The sequence below is a fragment of the Balaenoptera physalus genome (genome assembly GCF_965194825.1).
Source record: "Balaenoptera physalus genome assembly, chromosome: 14".
Lineage (NCBI taxonomy): Eukaryota > Metazoa > Chordata > Mammalia > Artiodactyla > Balaenopteridae > Balaenoptera > Balaenoptera physalus.
The window spans coordinates 58,141,991-58,154,856 of record NC_138893.1 but is presented as its reverse complement, the minus strand read 5'-3'; the positions used below and the strand labels follow the sequence as shown (position 1 = coordinate 58,154,856).

At 33.7% G+C, this 12,866-nt stretch overlaps 1 protein-coding gene across 3 annotated transcripts in view; it reads left to right on the top strand.

Annotated features, from left to right (window-relative positions):
• The window catches only part of HECTD2 (HECT domain E3 ubiquitin protein ligase 2), a 79,697-nt gene that overhangs the window by 48,419 nt on the left and 18,412 nt on the right, over positions 1-12,866 (top strand). For all 3 annotated transcript variants that reach the window (XM_082423674.1, XM_082423672.1, XM_082423673.1), the window contains 6 exons: positions 302-425; positions 2,812-2,908; positions 5,986-6,093; positions 6,920-7,052; positions 7,939-8,027; positions 11,435-11,593. In XM_082423674.1, coding sequence (XP_082279800.1) covers positions 302-425; positions 2,812-2,908; positions 5,986-6,093; positions 6,920-7,052; positions 7,939-8,027; positions 11,435-11,593 — 710 coding nt within the window. The remainder of the gene's footprint in view (positions 1-301; positions 426-2,811; positions 2,909-5,985; positions 6,094-6,919; positions 7,053-7,938; positions 8,028-11,434; positions 11,594-12,866) is intronic.

Sequence of the window (12,866 nt, the reverse complement as noted above, 5' to 3'; positions counted from 1 at the left end):
CATTCCTGCCGACCCCTAGAACACCCTGATGGGGAAATAGGATGCGTAGCTGGCCATCTGCGTACTCCCTTTATTATACTATTATAATGCCCACCATTCAAGTTTTTTTTTTAAAGCAAGAAATTATTGGCTGCATTTTGACCACAATTTTAAAACTACCTTTTCGTTTGGCACTGCAATTGCTTAAAATAGGAATTTCTAGATAAAGTCTTTCTGGTGGGCATTAAAATGTTCTTCCTATTATTAGAATGAATCATGCACATGTTAGGAAAGATCATTATGTTAGAATTTATCTTTACAGATACTGCAAACTATTTGGTTCATCCTCCCCTTATTCCTTATACTGATTTCTATAATTCTACATTGGATCATATTGATCTCATGGAAGAATACCACACCTGGCAGAGCTTTGGAAATTCTCACAGGTATGATCAAAAGCTCATCTGATTACTCACCTAAATAAAATACTATTCAAAATAATGACTGGCTTTTAAGTTTGTGTAAATAAATTTAAGTATACACATACCTTTGCGTATAAACTTATAAATGTAGTTTAGATATCCAGCCTTGAAATATCATTATATTTCTTAAAGCATTTTCTTTTTCTATTACATTTTGAATTTACAGTTATGTTAATATGGTTTTGGCTTGATTAGTAGCATCTTTTTAAGAAGGGAAAAGTTCTATCTTAGTACGCAGTTTCTTATATCTTCTTATTCTATGTGCCGTCACCTAGCACAGAGGTCAACAAACTTTTTCTGCAAAGTACAGGATTATAAATGTTTCTGGCTCTTTGGGCTATACAGTCTCTGGTCTACCATTATAGCACGAAAAACAGCCTTAGAAAATATGTAATTGAAGGGGTGTGTCTGTGTCCCAAAAGCTTTATTCACAAGCCTAGGTTGTAGGCTGTATGGGCCATAGTGTGCCGGTGCCTGATCTATCACAGTGATCACACATGTGTGCACATACACACATACATTCACTCTTTTTCTCCCTTTTTCTGTGGATGAAGTGTTTGTCCTTTATACACAGTATTAAAAGAATGGATGTTACAGAGAAATGGCTTTACCAGAAATGATTTATTACAGTAGTATAATAGATTTTGGAAACACTTGGCCGAATTCTTTATTACCCTGCACCTTATATTCACGCTTACATTTTGGATTAAACCAACAAGACTATCCCAGACTTAATTTATTCCCAGACCACAAGATATCCCGCAGAATGCATTATTCTAAAGGAGACTGACTAAGAAATAGGATGTGGATATAAGTAATCTAAAACCCCAGGTTACTTCATAAGTTGGTTCAAGCTCCCAGGGACCCTTTCTACCAGAATTGGCCTAAAACATAGACTAGCTTTCTGGACGTATCTCAATCCACACCTGAACTAAGAATTCCGTTTCTGGGGACCTTGGTCGGTCTGATGGATGTTTTCTTGACAAAGTTTATTTTACACTTTGATGTAATTGTAATGTTGTAGACAAAACCACAGTACAATTCCGAGAGTTATTGTGCATATTTCAGTGACATCTTTCAATGCAGAGCTCCTCTAAACACTGTGCCATAATGTTGTTGTACCAAAAATGAGTTAACAGAGGTTTGACTCTATGATCCCTTCAGCCCTTGGGAAGCCAGCCTGGACCTAGAGGGGGACCAGAGCCCCAGGGCAAGTCACATGTCTGGCCATGGGCAGCCTCATCTGTTTATCTCAGTGTGTCATACACATAGTATGGTTTGTCTACGTGCCGTGACTAGGGAAAGGCTGAGACGCACTGTTTTAAAGTACATAAGACCAACATTATCCTACTAAGTTCATTGCACTTCTTTTTATTTCCAAATTTCTAGTTAGCATTTAGTGATTCAAAATTATTGCACATTAATACTGAACAGTTTTCTTACTGCTTTTTAACAGTTTCATTCCAAGGGGAAAGCCATTTCATTTTCAGTTCACACTAGGGCTATTTCCTTTTTCCTCATAATCCCTGTATTGCACCAGTGGTCACAGATGCACTGCTTGACCGTCCTCAGCGCATTCCAACTGTAACTGATGGATTCATTACAACCACTTCTGGTGGGAGTCTAACTCCTGAAGTGTCATTGCTACGACACTAGTTCTCTCTAAGTGCATTTCTCTGTGTGGTTTGTGGCTCTTTTATATAACATAGAATGAGCTCTGACCCAGGAAAGAAGTTATTTTCATAACTTTTGATCCTATGTTGTGTTTTTACAAATACATACCATTTCATATTACTACATCATTAAATATAGTGCTAAAGCAACACACCTTTTTCTAACTTTTATTTTATTGCTCTTAAATGTACTACTTTTCCTACCACAGTTATTGCTAGATTTCCTCATTTCTGAAGCTCACGCATCAGAAATATCCATATAGTAATGGATTCTTACATTAATTTCTGCACATGAATTTTCTGTCCTAAATCCTTCATCAACACTTCTGCCTCCTGGTTCTGCTGTTGCCCATATTTTTCCCAGGTAATGATATACAAGTGACTATCTAAACTGAAATTATTTGTACAAACAATATAAGCGGGTAGCACATATTCCAGAACATTAGGTGTAGCTTCCTCTAGAGAATAAAGGCACTCACTGCACATCTAATAATGGAGCATACTTCACAGGGCTGTGGGGATTCAAAGAAATGATGCACATAAAATCATTTTGTGAATGGTAAAACACAATACAAAAGTAATGTTTAATATTGTTAGAAGGGGTAGCTTAGATTCCCTTAGTATAATTTTGCTAAAAATACACCATTTTGCTTTTTCTGTTTTCACTTGTTGAGCAGGTTTTCCTTCTGTCAGTACCCATTCGTTATTTCTATAGCTGCAAAAAAAATCATTATTCAGAGAGACTCAGAACAACAGATGATAAGCATCGCAAGGGTAAGCCAGCTATGAAAACATTTATGCTGACTATAATCAATATATAGTAAATAATTTAACAAATAAGTCAAATGTCTTGTGAATTGTTCTAGCATAATCAGGAAATGTTAAAAGTAAAATTCATATCATACTCCCTCAAAAAGTACTTAAACCTGTTCATGATATGGGGAAAAGATACCCCTCATCAACTTCTCATTATATTATAAATATAGCATGGAGATTAAATGCCTCTCACAGATCCAAAGTACTAGGAACTTGTTGGACATCATTTTGTAGATTACATCCTCCAGGGTCATGAGCAGAGCGCTGGTGAGAAAGAACTACAGTGAGGACAAGGAAAGGAGTGTCCTTAAGAGCAAACCACTCAAAGCACTGACACATTTTCTAGATTTTATGAAAGTCAAATAGAAACAACTGAAAAATTAGAAAATGTAACAAAAAGTATAGTCTTGAAAAACTGAGAAAATATGTCCAAAGAAGGTGAGAGATGTTTAATGATCCTTAGGGAACCAAAATGCATGGAGGCCCATTGAAACTGGGGTAGCAGTCAGGGTGGCTTTAGACAAATTAATGGAGCAGGATGAAGTTCATCTCTGGGCCTGTCCTGTCCACAGCCTACCATGGTTTCAGCACAGCACAGTAAAGTTAAGTACTTTATCTAATATATATCAGATTGATTGAGCTTTTTTTTTTTAGGTTAGAGCTCTAGACTATACATTTAAATGCTCATATATTTTGAGTATCTGCTTTTGTGACATGATGACTTGCAACTTTAAAACTTAGAGGGAAGGTTTGGCTGTAGTCTTCTTAAAATAAAGAGACCCAAGACAGACCCATAGAGTAAAAGGAAATGATTTCTGTGTCTTGTCCAAGAATATAAAAAGAATCCTAATGCATAAATTGTAATACTTCAAAATACCATAAAAATAAGAATTGTTTATTCTTCAGTAATTCACCAGAAGGTGAGTATTTTTTCCTGTCACAGAGCGGGACAAAAGATTCGAGTGACTAGTGACATCCCAGAGTCAGTTTACACTGAGTATTGGAATATTACAAGAAATGTTATTGCCTATGTGTACCAAAGGAGTAACATAGCCACATTACCCTGCTGAAAAGTAGATTTCAACAGGTATATTTAGCACCAGAATTATTACTTAATCTTGGGTAGATATTGGCTCAAAGATTAGTCTACATAGCTAGTCATTTTGACGTTTTCGGTTAGTTGCATTTATGCAATTTCATGTGCCTTTTTAGTGCTTTTTTTTTTAAACCTTGGGCTATGATTTTTTTATATTTATAAGGAAAAATTCCAAAGAGCTAGAAGTTTATCTAAGTTCCTCTGAGCAGTCTTCTGCTGTGTCACTCACACTTAAAATATTAAGTAATCTTCTTTTAACTTTTCTTCCAATTAAAAGGAGAGTGGCAGCTGTAGACTGTGTCCCAGGCTATCTTCCACAGGGCATGGGCACAAATGAGTAGCGATTGAAGAGTCAAGTGGCATTATCGGTTATGGGTGTTTCCCAGCATTTTAACTTGTAAACTGCCATACCACTTGGAATTAATGACTGGTAACTAGTTTGACACAAGGACAGCCTTATAAGTAGTTAATGCAAGCAAGAGCTTATATAGTATACTTTAAAGTCGCAAAAGAGATTCCCCAGCCTAAAAATAACTTCCTCATCAGACTATGTCTAAAATTCTACCATTGTTGGTTATTTCTTTCATTTGAAACACTTTCTATTCAATATGAATTCCTGATGGGAGGAGTAGCCACTAAGCCTTGTCTTCCATTAGCATCCTAACTTAAATTTGTGTGTTGGATATTTCCAGTGTGACAGCTACCCAGGAGCTAGACTGGGAACAGAAGATAGTAAAGGGTTAGAAAACAGGTCCATGACACAGCATACTATCCCAGAAATACAGATCTCTTTGAACACAAAAGAGAGGACACAGAGAAGGAATAAACACTACTAAAAGCCTTTAGAATTGAATATTGGAGAGATGAGGAAGGGCTCTGAATTAGTGTATTATTATAGTAATCTACAAAATCATGAAAGTAGCCTTATATAGATTTGGGATATTAAAATTTTACCTAGTAAGCAAATTGCTGCCTGTATTTAAAATGTCTGAAATGTTCATCTTTAATCTGTACAATAATTCATTTTTTTTGCTACCAAAGAGGATGAGGTAGTCTGAAAAAGATTTAGATAAGTTAAATATACAAGCATGATATTTATATATTCCTTTTTTAAATCATCCATATTTCCATCACTCAAGCATAACTATTGCTAACATTTCAGGAAATTTTCTTTTGATAGTTTTTACCTATATTATCTTTAAAAGGCAGCAGAGTTGAAACAATACTGTGTATACAATTTTGTTTCCCTGCTTTTTTTTTCAGTTGTATATTCCCTAAACATTTTCCATGTTATTTACATAGTTTTTATGACCATCATTTTTTGATAGCTGTATTATATTCCATTAGAGAGATACATACTTAAGATATTTCTAAAGTTTTGCTCTTATGGATAATGCTGTGATGAACATCTCACTGTATAAAATATTTTCTGTGTTTAGAATTCCCAGAAGTGGAATTACTGGGACAAAGGATATGAACATTGTTAATGGTTTCTGAAATATGTTGAAAATTACTTTCTAAAAGTAGACTAATTGTGCTTTTAGAGTAAATCCAGCATCTAAAAAAGCTTAAGCCAAGTTTATCATCAGAAGTATATACCTTGTTTCCAATGTTCCCGCTTTGTTTGTATTTACTAAACAGAAAACTTTGCTATTTAAGAGATGAGACATATGGAAACAGTAATGTAACATTATTTTACTAAAGAAGATGAATTATTTTAGGTCCTCCATTTTGGATCTCCTTCGGTTATCATTGTCCCCAAATGAAATAATTGTAGGGCATTTTCATAAATCAAAATTTGTATAATCGAGTTTATGAAATTGTTTATGAGAGATGGCAAAGAGAAGAATATAAGTGATTTTTACTGAAGTGTTTAAATGTTTTAAATGAGATTATAGTTTAAGTATAAATGAAAATGTTTGCTTTCTTTTTTAATTAGCAAAGTCTGGTGGATAAAGTGTCTCGAAGACAGAGACCTGATATGAATATGTTATTTCTAAATATGAAAGTAAGGCGGACACATCTGGTCAGTGATTCTCTTGATGAGGTATCGATCATTTATTCCAGAATAGTATTATTTGATTACAGCTTTAAATAAATTTGATAATATGGCTTATTACTAAAATCTTAGTAAGCTATCTTTTGTTTCTGTGTGCCAGTAGTGTGCTTGCTTATATTTTGATACCATAGTTTAAAACAGTTCTGTATTCACAATTAAACCTTATGTTCATTTTTATATGTTTATTAGTGGCTTGTTGTTAAATTTTCAGAAAAGAATTTCACATAGAACACTTAAATGTATGTTTCTGAATATATAACTTAGATTCTAGACCACCTTTGTTAACTGGTTGGGTGTGTAACAAGTCATTTTAACTTCTCCAGACCTCAGATTACTCATCTAGAAGTCTGATCTACAAGGATATCCTGGGTCTATTTAGGGTCAAACATACTTTGATTGTATGTATATGTATTGTAGAGCTTCATGCATGTACAGTTCTTTAGCCAGATCTTCATGTGGCTATTATAAGATAATATTTGATTTAGTTATGTGATTTTTTTAAAGTTTAGCGTTGAAGGCAAGTTAAAAGGAAATGAACTACTTTGTACTGTATTCTGATAAATTAAAATCTTGGAGACAATATGGTGCTGGAAGACAGTAACCTTGGGCAAGCTACCTGACCTCTCTAATTCTGTTCCTTGATCTCTACAACAAACATTACCACACCTGGCTAATACAGTGTTGGGAGATGAATGGATGGATGGATGGAGTTTTGTGACATTGTAAATAAGATAATACATATTCCAAAATTTAAAAAGTTAATTTCCTTTTTACTGCCCTTTGTTCTCCTCTACTTTATAATTTCTTCAAATAGTTAACCCGGAAAAGAGCAGACTTGAAAAAGAAGTTGAAAGTTACGTTTGTAGGGGAAGCTGGTTTGGATATGGGTGGCTTGACTAAGGAATGGTTCCTTCTTCTAATTCGCCAAATTTTTCATCCAGATTATGGTGAGTAGTTAATTTTTATGAAAGTGTTTTCTCCCTAATTGTTAGATTCAAGTAGTCACTCTTATTTTTAATCTGCCCTATGAGTTTACAGATTTTTTTGTCAACCATAAATGTTGAATGATTTTTTAAAGACTGTTAGTTACATTTTTTAAATTGACCAAATTTATGAACATAATATTCATTATCTTACTGGGAATCCTACACAAAATGTATTTGCAAGGAAGCATCCACATGTTTTCTGACTAAGCCAAATGCATGAAAATTTGTCACTGAAATAAAAAGAACATTCGAAATTTAAAAACAGAACTATAGTTTGCTCTTCACTAATATTCGAAGTCTCTTTCATTAAAAAATGAGCCATTTTAATAAGTAAGAATCATTAAATAAACCTTTGAAATTTAATTAGATTTTATTTAGAGAAAACACCTATATAATCCTTAGTATCGTTAAATGTTTTTCTTCAGAAGAGAGTTTTAAGTGTTTTTCTTATTCTTTATTTTTCTTAATTTGGTATATATGTATATACAGCATCTCTCTGGTAATGGGAAATAGAGATGACAGAGATAAATTGAAATCTCCAGATAATCCTCAAAATTAATTTTGATCATAACTTATAAAGTATAAAACTATAGTTTTTATAAATCAACTGATTAGTTTCTGTCTTTTTACCCTGTTTCTACCCTTGGTTCAAGATACCAGTGAACAATAAAGTGCTTTTGCAAATTCTTTGGACATGTATTTGATACATTTTAACATGAAAGGTAGTTTGTAACAGAACTATTGCTGAAATGTTTTGGCTTCTAATAGATGAGATGCCATGTACATGTTTACCGCTCTGATTTTTTTTAATCAATCATATTGATGAAATTATGCTTCTATTTTCCAGGCATGTTTATGTATCATAAGGATTCATACTGCCATTGGTTTAGCAGCTTTAAATGTGATAACTATTCTGAATTCCGATTGGTTGGAATTGTATCCTTTAAACTTTCCACTAGGAGGTGCTAGTAGACTAGAGATTTTTAAGAATTTTATCTGAATTTTGGAAAACTATTAATAAGCATTTTATTCAGATTAAACAGTCTTGTCAAATTACTAGTAGATTTTTCCGTAATCTTTATTATTTTGTAATATCACAGCTATGTAATATCATCAGATTTAGTTAATTGGAAGGAGTGACTGAATTATTCACACTTTTCTCTGAAAACCTTATCTCAAAATAAATATTATTTCCTATTTCATATATAACCTAAATTGTCAGAAATTTAAGACATTTTTTAAAAGTCACAGTATCTTTCCTATTCATAATGAACTATTTTTCTGTTAGTTCTTTCACTTTGTGCTTATTTCACCCACTTTTCTAAATTGAAATCATGGAAATTAAGTCTAACTCTTAACGTGGCCTCAAATCCTGGGACATCCATAAAAAATTAAAAGTTGAATGGAATGGGAACATTTAAAGCATACGGCATTATTTTATAGTGTTTTTTAAAATCATATAAATTTCTATGCCATCCTCTGATCCCTATCAGGTGTGTTGGAGAGGGCATTCCTGCACTGGGTGGGAGATTGGACAGGATGCCTTCTGCATTCATTTTCAAATTCTAAAAAATATAATTGTGGAAGAAAGGAGGGAAGAATAAATAAATAAGCAAACACTGGGGATACATAGGTTAAAAGAAGGAAAAAAAAAATCTACCTTTAAGAAGCTTACCATCTAGACAGACAGATGACCACCAATGCAGGGTAGTCTGTTCTCAGAGTCAAATGACCATTTGGCATTAAGTGCTGAAGAGTTCTGAGAAGGAAACGATTCAGTGTATTCCTCCCAAATTTTAAAATGGAACCGATATATTTGATTAACACAGGACTGGAGAGAGTAGGACATAGACTGGGAGAAAGGCTGGGGACAAGTCAGCATTGAGCTGGCCCTGTTACAGAGCAATGTGGAGGTCCACTTGATGGGAACAGAGGGCGCTCCGAGAGTTATGGAAGGTGCTGGCAAAAGAAGAATTAAGAGCCATCTGATGGAGGGCTTTGAACGTCTGTCTTTCTTGCATTTGTTGGAGTAAATCCTGAAGAATGTATATGAAAATCGAGAGGCTGAATGGAAGAAAAGGTAGTGAGGAAAACCACACGTTGTGATGGTAAACTTAATCTGAAATTTTGTATGTGTTGTCGTATCTAAAGGTCCAAAGTGCTAAGCCCACAGTAAGGAACGTTTAACAGTTATTAGACTCCTGCTTTTACTCTCTTATCTGCAGTAGTCACTTGTTGAATATTTTGACTTCATTGAAGGCCTGAGTCATTGATGCTTCTCACCACATTAGGAGCTATTTGAATTTCCTGATAAATATGTTTGTCATTACTTTATATTCTTATCATGGCTTAGATTTGGCTGATATTTTGACTTTCTAATATTTGTAATAAAGTATTAGCTCTTATACCACATTTTTAGAGTGGTATATGTAATATTGTGAATTTGCTTTTTGTGTGTTTTTTTTTTTGCAGTAGGCATTAGTTTCTATTCCATCATTACCCAAAAGAGCATATTAAGTGTGTTTACATGTTGTATATTACAAGTTAAACAATTAATCTAAAATTAAATTATAGCCACTGTTATCTCATTATTATGTGTATTTATCTCACACACACAAAAAAACTATAGAAAGTAAGATTGATGCCCTAAACAGCATGATAATATATACAAAAAATGTGGGATGACAGTGGATTGTGATCACGTAAGTGGTTGAGAGATCTGTCAAAGGTGAGGAGAACAAAAAATTGAGAAGTAACAGGTATGATGATTTAGAAAATATAGTTGGTTCCATACATAGTTCCAGTTGCTAAATTTCAGGACCAAAGATTTATTGTTCTAGTAGCTCTCACAGTATTGTATTTCTAATATAATTATTTTTAAATATTAAGGCCTTGGAGTTTACAAGAAGTGTTACAGTAAAACTTATAGAAATAATTATAAAATGTTTTGAAGATTGCATGAAGAGCCATAATCTAACAGTTTTTTAGGAGTAGAATTACCAAAGGGACACTGGAACTAAGGGTAGGGGTGACATAATATAGTGCAGGGTTTTCAAAGTCTGCTCTGTTTGCACCACATGACACTTCAGTGGCTCCAGCAGAATTCCCACATCCCCACCCCTGCTTCATTCAACCAGAGCAACTTGATTTAGTGCGAAATGCAGCACGATTCTTCTGCGTATGGAAGTGCCCTGAAGCAGATCCTATGAACCTACTTCCTCATCTGTTAAAAACCTTCCTTCAGGGTTATAATTTTTTTTGTAATTTTTAATGAAAAATGCTTAGAACTTGTCACTATAGTAGATGATCATAAATGGTAACTACAGTAGTATCATGCATGCTTATTACTGTTATTGCTATTATCACAATTACAGGCATATATTAGAACTTCATTTCAGTATCTTTACCCTAGAACACATTGCTCAGTCTCTGTTGATATGGTTACCTGTAAAGTCACATATCTATTCCTTAAATTATTATTAGCCTTCATTCTGCCTTAGCAAATTAAAATATTGGCTGTCTTCTAATCTTTTAAATTGTTTTCAATAATTTATCCAGCCCATATATTTAGATTTCCTTTTAAGTCAATAAAATTTGACTTCCTTAAGAACTTGATATTATAATGTTTATTTGACAGTTGAAATATTATGAAATTTGATCTAAAACACCTTTTATAGCAAATGGATAAATTACATTCTGCTGTATAACTGATAAACAAAATACAATTGGGCAAAAGTTTATAAATATAGCTTTTTAACTTTAACACTTTGAGTAAACTCCAAGTAATAAGTCTTTCAAGTATTACTGTGGCAGATTAATTGTCCTGTTAGCTTATCAGTAGTGCATGTGTATGTAGACGTCTGTGTGTGTGTATCCATAGGACTACTCAATACAGCTCTCTCTACATAGCCTGTATTTAGTTTTAAAATAGCCAAAATGACCACCAAAATCAATGGTGTTGTTCTGCAGTGAGTTCTGAATAAATTGCTGCTGCTTATGAAATCACCTACATCTTTGTTTAAATTTAGAAAGTTTTCTTATATGTTAAGTACTTTATAGAAATGTATGAAATTGCTATCTATTGTGATCTTAGATAAACTTTTCTAGGGAAATCATTAAATACTCTCACCCGAACCTCTCCTTTTTACATGATTTTTGGTAATTATCAACATATTATGTAGAATAAAGGGAAAATAAATGAAAGGAAAGAGGAAGTATGTGGGATTAATTAGAAAGTCAGTGTTAGATCTGAAAGAAGTATGCAAGAAATAGACTGATGCATAATTCAAAACTCATTTGTTGTCATGGATTTTATGTTAATGCTTAACATTTAGTATGCATAGCTTATGGGACTAGCTGTTTATAACAGCATTACTTTGGATATTCGTTTCCCCCCCTGCTGCTACAAGAAATTATTGAGCCCTCCCATCGTTCCTAATGACCAAAGTATGCCAGTAGGCATCTGCAGTGTTACCACCGATGACCTGTGTCAAATTATGCCTGTAAGTATAAAGTCGTTTAGCATCTTATCCCTTAATTCTAGATCATCGCTCTTCTACTGTAGTCTCTCTCCTCCTAACGCTATTCTTATGTTTAAATATGGTTTCCCTCTACCTTTGTAACCCATCTCCTTTTTTGTCTAATTTTCTCCTTCCTTATAGAGACACATAACCCGCTTTGCAGCACTTCTAAGTTCCTCTAACATAGTAGAACAGGCTTTGAGTCAGGGGCAGAGATTTGAATCCAGCCTCTGCCACGTATTAGCTCTGTGAATTTGGATAAGTTGTTTATGTTTATGAGCTCTAGTTTCCTTATGTGAACAATGGGATAGTAAAACTTCCATACTGGGAAGATTACGTGAGATAATAAAGTACTTAGTACTTGATTGCTCCTGTGGATTCTTATTAACGTGTCACTATGCAACATCGTTAACAACCTCTGCAACACCATCCCTGAATGAAACTAATGAATTTCACAGGCCTGTCTCTGATAACATTCCTCAATTCAGAAATTAGATTTCCAATCATCAAGTTTAATCCAGTGTTAAAATTTAGTAGAAGAATGGATAGTATACACATCATCCTGAAAATCCCCTACAGTAATAATGCTTTTTACAGCTGGGTTTTGATAGCCGTTGGTCAGCAGAGAATTCCCCATAATATTCTTAGTAAGTACCTGGGTGTGGATTAAGGGCCTGTTTAAATATCTCTGTGTTTGAATGGTCAAATGAGTTTGGTGTAGGGTTGGAACCTTCCTATCAAAGTTGAGAAACCTCTCCAGAACATGTGACTAATTAGAAAACCATTCTTCATGTGATATCAGACACATTTTTGGAAGTTGGTTTGGATTCTTTCAGATTAAGAGCCTAAATCTATATTTTTATAAGACTCAGTAGTTGGAAAAAATTACAAAAGGTATAGAGCAGACTCTACTTAAGAAACTGAAAGATTTGCCCTTTATAGTCTTGTATTTTGACCACACACTACCTATGAGCCCTGGACGATTCAATTAATTTCCTTATTTGTGTAACAATGGGAGTTACTGTTATATCTATACACTGATATATATACTAGTTAGTATATAATATATATATACTAATGGCTGAGCTACCTTCTCATTTAGATTTCTGTGATTTTTTAGTCCCATATATGCAGTTTTTGTCAGATCTTTTACCAATAAATTTCCTAATTTTATTATTGGTTTTTACCATTAAATTGTCTAATTTTATAATTAAAGCTATTTGAATTTGACTCATTTAGATCCAGGTTTTTTTAG